The sequence below is a fragment of the Chenopodium album genome, chromosome 22 (genome assembly GCF_948465745.1).
Source record: "Chenopodium album chromosome 22, dcCheAlbu1.1, whole genome shotgun sequence".
Classification (NCBI taxonomy): Eukaryota; Viridiplantae; Streptophyta; class Magnoliopsida; order Caryophyllales; family Amaranthaceae; genus Chenopodium; species Chenopodium album.
The window spans coordinates 33,129,381-33,141,777 of NC_137855.1; the positions used below are offsets into that span (position 1 = coordinate 33,129,381).

General features: G+C 34.3%; 1 protein-coding gene across 1 annotated transcript; it reads left to right on the forward strand.

Moving 5' to 3' along the window:
- The first annotated feature begins 4,249 nt into the window (after nt 1-4,249).
- On the forward strand, nt 4,250-11,968 carry LOC145604504 (protein DJ-1 homolog A-like). The gene is made up of 8 exons (XM_081660390.1): nt 4,250-4,477; nt 5,256-5,456; nt 7,742-7,891; nt 8,065-8,247; nt 10,170-10,250; nt 10,913-11,113; nt 11,258-11,398; nt 11,613-11,968. The coding sequence occupies exons 1-8, from the start codon at nt 4,304-4,306 to the stop codon at nt 11,817-11,819; spliced, it is 1,338 nt and encodes a 445-aa protein (XP_081516516.1). The 5' UTR covers nt 4,250-4,303; the 3' UTR covers nt 11,820-11,968.
- Nucleotides 11,969-12,397: the final 429 nt, after the last annotated feature.

Sequence of the window (12,397 nt, forward strand, 5' to 3'; positions counted from 1 at the left end):
CCTATCAGTATACGTAGTATATATTAAAACTCATGGCAATGATTGTAATGTGTTGCTAATCTAGTTACATATCGTCGTGTCACCTATATTAATTACTAATATTTCCTCACAAAAATTTATTATTTGTTAGCATTAATATTTGAACCCATAAGCCATAACCTTTATATGCATTAAAATTGAATTTTGATCACCACTCCAATGACACATCTTATATGATAATAAAGTTGTATTAAAAAGAGTTATTTATGTTCATAAATTATGGAATTATAATTGTGAACTTATATGTGGATATTTTAACAATAATATGATTACAAATTTATTTTCGTTTCTTTCAGTTACTCTACCATAATTCATATAGGTGTTAATTAAAATATGTAACCCAAAAATGCAAAGAAATTTTACAGGGTTTTTCTTTTTACCACAAAATATATTTACTCAAAGGAATTTAATATGACAGCTAATTAATAATAAAAAAAATCCCCTTAACAATTAAAACAAACTGATACAATATAACATTTAGACTACTGCATACTAAATAATGAATTTTGATGTTCAATTATATTTACAAAATTTAACAATAGATATTATTTTTATAAAATCACCAATATATTTCACTTTATTTTATTATAATTTTTAATATACAAACAATGACCCGAGGCATCGCCCGGGCCAAAAACTAGTTTATCTCTTAAATAAACTTTAGCATGATATCCTAAGAAAGCTAGGGAAATAAAATAATCATATTAATTTGTGCTAGCTAAATAAAATATTTGTTACGCCGAAAAAGTTTAATGAAAAGCACTTAATATGGTCCCTTAATGTGAAATAACGGTTCTTAGCTGCCATTAGATGAAATTAACTATACGAGTAATTCTCTGACAAATGAACACTGAGGGAAGGGATGTTTGTATAGGACCCCAACCAGGACAGTACAAACTATATATCAAGCCTCTTCTTTGTCTGTACTTCGTCTTCTTCGTTTGTCTTTGGTTCGTTCTAAACTTTGTCTTCTTTTTTGTGTTTAGGTTAGGTTATTTATGTACTATATCTTCTTCGTTCATGCTTTGATTCAATTTGACTACACTTCGTCTTCGTCTTCGTCTTCTTCGTGGTTAGGGTTCTTCGTGTTCATCCAATTATTTTTTCGATTTTCTCTTTCTTGGTTACTTTGGTAGCAAACCCAAGATTAGCACCCAACGGCCGTCAAATTCAATTTGCCTTGCTGGATAAAATTACAGATATAGCCATACGTCTTTTGTGGGGAATGACGAAAATAGGGCAAGATAAACTTCTCAATATAAATATGATTATTTATACATTAACAATGATCTTTGTTTCTTTCTTCTATTTTTTCTAACTTCGAATACCTTTTTTTTTTTTACCGGCTTATACGAATACTTTAAAGTGAATAACTTTTCTTTTATTGTTAACATAGGCAATGATGTCATGTTTAAGTTCGCATATATGCCTACGTTTATAAAAATTAAATCGATCTGAATAAATTTTCTTACATAAATCCAAATACATCATATTATGAATCAATATTTATTTGTATATAATAAATAATATCTCAAAAGAAAGACCAACAAAGTGTTGACTTACTAAATAATTATCTTACCTTAAATCCTAGAGATATAGGGTTTAAATCCTACCAAGTTTCATAAAATTATTAAAAAAATACCTTATTTTAAAGTCAATTTGTAAAGTATATACCTTACTTTAATTTTATTTTGGTCAAATAATACCTAGAATAATGGTACATTGAGTCCTTAATGATGGATTCGGGCCAACAAGTCAAGTTTTTAGCTTTTGACTTTCATTTTCCCTTCATCTTTGTGCGCGTTTGATGCACTTCACTGAATGAGGAGATAGTAGAATTAAATTAGAAATGGTTTGAATTTCTTATTTGCATATGGATGACTCTCACAAGCTCCATTATTACCAAAATCGGTGAAAAGATGAAAGTCAAATGCCGGAAACTTGACTTTTTGACAGTAAAGGTTCCATTTATTTATTTATTTTTTTTTTTTTATATATATGAGTGACCACACCGTGTGGCCAGGGTTACTTATTACGGGGTTAATTACTTATTTAAGGGTTACTCTCGCATAGAAAATGCGCTAACCGACTAATTAAATCTAGAACAAGTAAAACCCCTAAATAAGTAACTCCATAATAAGTTACTTCGGCAAAATTGCGTTAAGTGACGAGTAACCCTAGAATAAGTAACCCCAAGGGTCTGTTATATTCACCTTATTTTCACTTATTTCAGGTTTGATAAGTTCAAATAAGTTCAGGAAAATAAGTTTAGATAAGTTCATTTTAGGAAAGATAAGTTCTGATAAGGGTTGTCCAAGTTCAAACTACAACTAAAATAAGATAAGTTCAATTAAGGGTCTGTTCTCTTACGTTGAAATTCAGTTCAGTTCAGTTCAGTTCAGCTCAGTTCAACTCAGTTCAGTTCAGTTCAGCTCCTAATTTCCTTCTCTTATAAAATATTCATTTTAGTTCAGTTCAGTTCAGTTCAGCTCCTAATTTCCTTCTCTTATAATATATTCATTTCAGTTCAGTTCAGCTCCTAATTTCCTTCTCTTATAAAATATTCATTTCAGTTCAGTTCAGTTCAGCTGAGTTCAGTTCAGTTCAGTTCAGCGGAGTTCAGTTTAGTTCAGTTCAGCTGAGTTCAATCAATGAGAACAAGCCCTAAGTTTAGATAAGTTCAGTTTAGTTCAAATAATTTAAGTTAAGTTCAAATAAGTAAAAATCAGGTGAATAGAACATCCTCTGAATAAGTAACCCTTGAATAACTAACATCTATAAGTAACTCTTGAATGAGCAACCCAATAAGTAATTCTGGTCATACGGTGTGGCCAACCATATAGAAAAAGCACCGGTTTAAAAACAAAATTTAATTCAAGGTAATATTTGGCAAGAGAGTTAAAGTAAGATACTTCCTTAGTTTATTTTTAGTTTTTTTTTTTTTTTTTTTTTTTTTTTTTTGACAAGAAGAGAAAGGATTTCATTAATGAAAGATAGCCAAACGGCACTTACAAACAATTCCTAGCTAGGAAATCTAAAATTCCAATACAAATACAATTCACCTTAGAACTAGTTACATCGCAGATTTGATCAACGATCGCCTTAAAATCTTCATCTGAAGCAATACAATCTGTGAGTTAGCACTAATTCGGCTTGAGATCCACATATGAATAGTTGTTTGGGTGAAAAAACTCATATGGCCTTCTAGACACTTTTGGAGATTGTGAAACCCTAAATCTTCAAACTTTGACAGACGAACAAACAAATAAATTAAACCTAATAGTAGATCAAACTCCATCATAAAGATGTGATCTTTTATTGAAAGCAATTAAATTTTTTTTTTTGGGGCTTACCACTGGTAAAAATACCGATGGAAGCCCCTTACAAAAATTTACAATTGAGATCAGAAGAAAAGAGATGGAAGAGAAAGAGAGAGAAGGAGAAGATTGAAGGAAAACCTTCAAAAAAAGAAGAAAAATCTAGCAATGGAGGCTAGAAAAACCCTCTCAAGGGAGAAACCCTAGAGGGAATATAAAAACCCTCCCTTAGTTTATTTTTAGTTGACACGTTTCTTTAGTCACATTTGTCAATGCACACATTCAACCATTAATATATTTAATTATTGATAAGCAAAGAAATATAAAAGTTGATTTTTTAAAATTATATATCATACTCCCTCCGTGTTTTTTTTAAGTGATACATATTGACCGGCACATAGTTTTAGACAATTTAATTTACTTAAATAAAATAAGAGGTAAGTGGGGTAGTAGAGTATTAAAAAATTGTTAAAGAAAGATAGTGGGGTTAATAGTTTATTGAAAAGTAATGAATGTGAGAGAAAAGATATAATAAAAAAGTAGTAGTGGGTTTGGGTGGGGAGCATGAGAGAAGAGAGATATAATATTTTAATGTATTGTTTTGCCAAAAAATGAAATGTATCACTTAAAAAAACACAGCCGAAAATGGAAAATGTATCACTTAAAAAAACACGGAGGGAGTAACGTATTTAACAAGAACTCATATAATCATATGACTATATTGCAAGTATATGAACACTGCTAAAGTAAAATATATGAATAATGTTAAAGTCAAAACATATTGACTATACAAAAGAGCGAAACTAGTAAGATATAATATGAGTAATACTAATATAGAAATTGATTTAAAAACAATATTGCCTAATAATAAAAGGATAAATGACGCAAAAAATTGGCATCCATGGTTAGTGAGTTTCTCACCGTATCACCCCAACCCAGGTAGCCTAATGGCCACGCGTCACCTGACCTCTCTTTCCCCGTTTACAACTCTCTCGAAGCAACCCATTTTTCCATTTCCAACTTCTCTCAATTTATTCTCCAGATTTCCTCTTTCTTCTCCAAAATTTCCCACTTTCTCTGCTTCTGTTTCAGCTTCATCCATGGCTTCCAATGCTAAAAAGGTACAATTTCTTATCTATTTCTCTCTTATTGTTCATGGGTTTGTTTCATTTTTTCGAATGATGAATATCTCTTTGATATATGTAATAATCTTCAATTCATGATTTTGCTTATTTTGTGTTTGTGGGTTTTGGGTGCTAATCAAAGCTTAATCTATTATTTTTTTGCTTCAACTTTGTTGATTGTTAATGGGGTTTTGTGGGTTTTGATTGTTTGTTTTTCTTAGCAATATTCTCTCTTTTAAGTATGTGATCATGTGTAATTTTTGTTCGGGTTATTATACTCTTTTGCACTCCGTACCTTATATAATAGGCCACATTTCTACTCCGTATTTGGGAGTGTTCGGACTTCGGAACAGATATTCGACTGTTGAAACTTTTGAATACTTACTACTATATGTTTACCCGAATTGATAAATTGAAGGAAGACTAAATAGTGGCATGGTAAAGCTGAAATAATGTTTATCAACCCATTCTTCAATCTAATGTGGCATACTTCCTCCGTTTCTTTAAAACTTGCAATAAATTGACGTTTGCACTATTCATATACAAATGTTATCATGAAAAATGTTGCTATGTTATTGTTGAGGTGTCTTATCAATATGTTTGAGTAACTTTTTATAATTTTAATGTATTAATCAATGGTCAAAACAATTGTGCATGCTTTAAAGAACAATTGAACTTTTATTTTGGTACAGACTACAGAGGCTGTATCAATGATGGAACTTTCTAAATCATGCCATTTTATGTTATTTATATACTGGGGGTTTGTGGGTTTTAGGTCTTAGTTCCAATTGCAAATGGAACAGAGCCTATGGAGGCAGTGATTACCATTGATGTCTTAAGGAGAGCTGGTGCTGAAGTGACTGTCGCTTCCGTTGAAAAGGGGCTCCAGGTTGATGCTTGTCACAGTGTGAAGATTGTCGCTGATGCATTGATAGATGACTGTAGTCAGACAGTTTTTGATCTCATTTCTCTTCCTGTAAGTGCAATTTCTTCCCCACTTTTTTTACAGTTGTATATGTGGTGAGTTTACTATCACCTAGTCACCTACCAAACCAGCCACTATAGTTATATGCTTATCTATTGATACCATGGTGTTGAAGTTTCAAATCCAGTTGGTTTGGTACAGAGTCATTAATGTAGCTTAGCTGATTGCAAACCTTTGATTTAGCATTGTGAGATTTGGAGACAAGAAAGGGATGACGTCAATCTTGGTTTTTAACATATCACAAATGTTATTTAACATAATAGGGCGTTTGGTTCACGAAATATAGGTATGAGGTATGGGTTTAGTAGACTAAAACCCATACCATATGTTTGGTTGTCAAAAATATGAATTTCAAACCCATACTTCAAACCCATGAGGTATGGGGTTTAGAAACCTTGGGGGGAGGTGGGTTTGGCTCATTCCATTCCCTTAGATATCAAATAAAAGGAGAGAATAGTGAGATATTCCATTCCAGAATTAAACCAAACACATGGTATTAAGTATCAAGTTCCAACCCGATACCACCTTAACCCCATTCCTGATTCCAACCCCATACCACTCCGTGAACCAAAAGCCCCCAATGATTTAGGTTTCCTTTTATCTGGAAAGCTTGTGTCTTTTTTGGTATAAGATTTTTAAAGTCTTGCTTATGCGTTGTAAATCTTGTAATACTTGTGTGAGTAACATCTAATATCACTTGGCATATATGCTTATGCTTCCATTTGTGATCTTGGAAATTGGAGTTCTTTAAAGTTGTACAATTCTGAATTAATGATAATGCTGTCATAGTGGCTTGATACTGCAATGCGATGTTGAGGTTCCTAATAGTTGGGGGGGGGGGGTGCGGGAGTGCAAAAATAAATTTATACAAAAAGTATAAAAGATGAATAATGAAGCTTGCTTCAATTTATACAGTACTTCCTCTGTCTTTTTTTTTTTTTTTTTTTTTTTTTTTTTTTTTTTTTAATTTTTTTTTACTTGCACCATTTGGTGACTAATGATGTGCTTTGTACAAATTCACTTTATTTTTATTGGGAAGCCCTCTTTATATCCATGATCTTGTGTTTCTTGAAATGGTCACCCCCAACTCCCCAATTATCACTTTTCTTTGATAGATACTCTCTATAGTTTTGGGATCATTATATATATATATATATGTGTGTGTGTGTGTGTGTGTGTGTGTGTGTGTGTGTGTGTGTGTGTGTGTGTGTGTGTGTGTGTCAACAAAGTAAATAAATATGTTGGATCTCATCGTTATTTCAAATCCTTTGCATTGTGTGCTAACTGGGAAAGAAGAGGGAAAAAGTTATAGTGAGGCTTTTCTCTGTACACTAACATAAGAAATCTTGATACTTTGCAAGGAAAGGAAAATAAATACTCCCTCTGTTCCTATATTTTTGCCTCGTTGCAAATAATGGGGTAAAACTTCAAAAACTTTGACCATAAATTACCATTAATCAATAAGAGGTAATATAGTCATGTGGTGTCTTGTTGGATTCGTCTCATTATATATTTTATTAAGTTATTTACGTTACAAAACGTGTTTGGAGACCGTGCAAAGTCCAATGGAGCAAAAAATAGGGAAATAGGGAGTATGTTTTTCAACTGTATAGTTCATGCTAAAAGGAATTGTGGTACAAGAATAATATTGGGCCTGCTGTTGTGTACCATGAAGGCATGAACTGATTAGTCAAGTTGTACTTCCAGATCTGGCTTTGTGAACCTTAAGTAATTAGAAAGGGCCTGCCTTTAGATTCCATTTTGAAATAGTACCATATACTTCTTGAACAAAAAGAAGTAGTTTGATTATGTTGTGGTCTTCTAGTAAGGTGTTTGATTCACCATTACTTAACACGACGAAGGTACTCCAAAAATTATCAGATATCCCCCCTTGGTAGTTGGTACATCTGTACAAGAATCTCTAGCACTATTGGATTTTTGATGAATATCTTCTTTTTCATTTCTTCCTTGTAATATACTTTCTCTGTTTTTTTTAGTTGACACCGTTTGACTTTTACACTATTCACACATTGCACTTTGACTTGCTTTTGTGCTTTATAGATACGATAAAACATAGTCGAGTAGGATCTTGTTTGAATCGTCTCGATGTGTATATTAGTAATATTCACTTTTTATAATTTTCCAATGTTGATAATTAGAGATACTAATCGTCAAAAGCATGTGTTGGCAAACGTGATAATAGAAAGGTGTCAGCTAACTGTTTGGAGATTGTCAGTAATGTCAATAATTTAACACGTGTATTTTATTATTGGCAGGGGGGAATGCCAGGTGCTTCTAATTTAAAAGACTCTGCAACCTTAAAGAGCATGGTGGAGAAACAAGCTGCTGATGGCCGCCTTCATGCTGCAATCTGTGCAGCGCCAGCAGTTGCCTTGGGTTCATGGGGCTTGCTCAAAGGCTTAAAGGTAAGATCTGATGTTACCATTATATGTGGTCATCTAGTTGTGCTGCTTAGCCAATTTATTACCTATTGGGTTCATGAAAATTCGACAAATGTGCTTCTTATATAGTTATTATGGTTGCTGTGGTATTAAATGTGTGGAAAATTGGAAATAACATTGCATTCATGGTCTATTAGGCAACTTGTTACCCTTCCTTTATGGAACAATTGTCATCTTCAGCAACTGCAGTTGAATCAAGGGTTCAGCAGGATGGTACAGTTGTGACAAGTCGAGGACCAGGTACTGCCATGGAATACTCTGTGACACTAGTTGAACAATTGTATGGGAAGGAAAAGGCTGATGGAGTTGCTGGGCCACTGGTATGCTTTCTCATATGTACACTATTCTGCAAATCACATGTGTTTAAATGTTTGATCAGGATTAATTTAGCTAAATTTTTATGCATACATCTGTGCATTCTTAAAAAATGAATTTTAGATTGTGATTTCTGCTTATAGACTAATGCTGAAGTAGTTGGTTCATATATTACTGATGTTGAAGATACATGGAAGTAAATTTTGAGAATCGATTGATGGAAGTAGTTCTCAACTATTTTTATGCTCATCTAATTGATCATGATTCATGAATGACCTTATATGAGACTTGAATTACTGCCAATTAGCTCTTTTGGTTGTTATAATCCTGCGAAAATATGACCTTTGTATGAGACTTGAAGGTCTAGGATTCGTCTCTTCTGGCAATTATAGTCCTACGAGAGTATTACCTTGTATGAGACTTGAATTACTATCAATTAGCTCTTTTGGCTATTATAATTCTACGATAATAGCTTTGTGATTACTCCTTTTCTATGAGATTCTCATTGCCTGCAGTTCCCATTTTTGGGATGTTTGGATCTCTCGTAGCTCCTTGTATGTATGTCGATAAGGACGGGCCCTAGGCACTTGTATAGCATGGAAGAAGGAACTTGGTGTCATATCCCGATGCAACTAGCACTCTTACACTAAGTTGTAATTGGTACATTGACCTAAGGGAACAGACTCTTACATGTTGAGGTCTTTTGTTCCTTAGGTTTAAGACTTCATCTACAGATCAAACACTTGTGCCCATGTGGAAATAGGTGTCTTGAATTTTAATTTTTGAACAGGTTTATTGAGCACATTGGAGCTAATTCTCTTCTCAAAATTCCTTAATTGTTTAATCAAATTGAATCTTAGGGACTCTTTCAATTTTGAGGATTGTGTCTCAGAAAGTTGGAACTTTCCTTGATCCAATAATATTTATATTAGAACAGTATCTTCTGTGGGCAATGCCTGGCTGCCTGTATGTTTTTTTTTTTTTTTTTTTGCATTAATGTCTTATTAGATCACAAGTGGAACATGGTATCATTTAGATGCAATTATTTTCCGCTTTTATAATGGCGCCTTTTTTCTTGTTTGCCCCCTTTTTTTATACTACCTCCGTTTCTTTTTAGTTGACACGTATTCCTTTTTGGGAAATTTCTTTTTAGTTGACACGTTTCCTTTTTGGGTAAATTTTTTACCTTACATTTATAAGCTACCTCACTTGCTTTTTCATTCTTTATCACTCTCTCTCCTCTCCTTAATATATGTGCCTAAATCAAACGCGTCAACTAAATAGAAACGGAGGAAGTATAATTTTTTTTCTCTTTTGTGGGGTTGTTTTCGAAGATATTGAAGAAATAGTTTGCAGTCACTGCTATTCATATTTTTGTTTTTGAATGTTTGTGTTTCCTCTTGTCAACTAGCTTAGAACTTGTATTGCTATAAAATGATTACTTAATACTCTTGTTATGAGTATTGTTTCTCACATGTTTAAACAAGAATGGAAATATATACTTGATCAAAGAATTTGATGAAATCTGGATGGTCTTACATGCATGGATAAACTGATATACTGCTTTAATTGTGCTAAATTGTAAGTCATGAACAGTGTGCTATAAAGCCTATAAGAGTCTGTTATTATTTCTGTTGAATTGGACAAAATGAAAATGTAGACCTGGAATATCATCTTCTCCCAAGTGTAAGGGTCACTTGAGTAGTTGACCTAGCAGTGATACTCTTGGGTCATAACCTTGGCACTTTAGTTCTACTAAAATGTGCCGACAAGAAAAGTGTTACGTACTATTTGCCTGATTGTCTGTCACATAGCCTATGTGTGGTGTAAACTCGTTATCTTCCTTTTTTTTGGCACTTCCAAAATAGAAATGCCACTTTTGCTTGTCTTGTTATATTCTCGATTCTGATTCTCATAATCTGTTCAGATCATGCGTTCCAATCACGAGGACGAATATTTAATCCGGGAGCTAAATTCAATGCAATGGACATTTAATGATTGTCCACAGGTGAGATCCGTTATCCTTATGTTTCAACTGTTTGGCTATCTGGACAATCATATCACATTATCACCCACACTAATGTCACTTTCTTCTAGCTAGTCAAATAATTAATTTGGGTCCATTTCACTAAAGTCTTAGATTTAATAGGCTGGCTGTCCCCATGGGCCCTAGAATGATTTTGCATGCCACATTAAAGCTTATATTAGCGGCTGCAACTAATTTTTCACGCACACGCGTACACGGCCTACACACATGCATGCACGTATGCACATACACACACGTCCATGCACACACTCACACACACACACACACACGTACATGCGTACACGTGTGTACACTCACATATTTTGATTCAGATTAACTTATTACTCTGTAAATTTGAATAAATTAATACTGACATGGGAAATAATGCTCTAGATCATGGCTAGAATTCAGGACTCAGGATAAATGACATTTGTGAGATATTTAACTCATTTTTATTGGATACTAGGAATGCTAGTCTGCTAGGTTTGAAATAGACAAGTCTAGCTTAGATTATTGGTCAAAGTGCTTAATTGACCAGCTGATTTATTCTGTATCAAAACTGCTGGAATCAATATTTCTTTTTATTTATTCTTCTTACCTATTTACTCTTTTTCTCCAAATGATCGTGGATTTTCTGCCCTTAGATTCTTGTACCAATAGCTGATGGTTCAGAGGAAATGGAGGCTGTCATAATAATTGATGTCTTGCGAAGAGCTAAAGCAAAAGTTGTGGTGGCTTCTGTTGGAGAAAAGCTGGAGATTTTGGCTTCTCGGAATGTGAAACTAGTGGCAGATATGCATCTTGATGAGGCTGCACAGTCTTCTTATGATCTTATTGTCTTGCCTGTAAGTAATGCACAATTTAACTTTTTTCTCTTATCCCTCTACCCCTCCCCTGCTGGAAGAAAAAAAAAAAAAAAATGAGAGAGAGAGAGTGATTAGCCTGTAAAAAAAAAAGGCTTAAACATAAGATGCTCTACATGTTGGCAGGGTGGACTTGGAGGCGCCCAGGCATTTGCAGCCTCAGAGAAGTTGGTTGAGATGCTGAAGAAACAAAGGGAATCAAACAAACCCTATGGAGCAATATGTGCATCTCCAGCTCTAGTCTTCGAACCTCATGGCTTGCTCAAGGTAATTCATTCAGATTGCTTTACAGTACCCAAAGAAGCTAAGCTATACTACACGTTGGCAAGGTGGACTTGGTGCTGCCCAGGCATTTGATTGATCTAATAATATTAGTGTTTTGGAATTAGTACTTGAAAAGATCAATAAAATAAAAGGCGTCTTTATTTGCTTTGCTTCTGTTTATATAAGGATGTTTATGTAATTGTTGATTGGTATGTAGGGCAAGAAGGCGACAGCTTTCCCTGCTATGTGCAATAAGCTATCAGATCCAAGTGAAATTGAGAACAGGGTTGTGGTCGATGGCAACCTTATTACCAGTAGAGGGCCGGGCACCAGCATGGAGTTTGCACTTGCCATAGTGGAGAAATTTTTCGGTCGCCAGAAAGCAATCGAGCTTGCAAAGGTGATGCTGTTTGTGAATCCATAAGAGCCTTGTGTTTATATTTTGAAGTAGTCTGACTTCTCGAGAGCTGTAAATTCTGAGAGATGAGCTTTGTTGTATAATAAGCAATGACCTTGTAACGTTGTTGCGTCGATTAATAAAGCTAGTCAGAATCTTGAATTTATGGTTTCTGACTAAGTTGTTGGACTGGGTTACAACTTTCAAGTTAAACAAATTATTATCTGTTCTGTATACTTGGAATAAGTTGCTATTCCAAAAGTTCCCCTTGCATGGCCGCATCAATCTCCACTTCATCTATAGAAGTCACTGTCCACCCTGTGCCATATAGTTTGTTTATGCCATGAACCAAATTATTGATAGTAGTAAAATACGAAGTAGTATTTATGGGTCGATTAGTTGGGGGTATTTATCAAAGGGTAAGGGAATCAACTGCCCTTATTGCCAAGTGTGAAACCCTAGTGGCTGGGGTTTCAGGGGTGGGAGGAGGGGCGGTTGGGGATTTCGAGGGTGGGAAAGGGTTCTTTTAGGGTTTTTCGGGAGGAAGGGATGGGGTTTTGGGAAGGAGAGGGTGGTTTTGGGGGGGGGGGGGGTGGGGGGAGGGC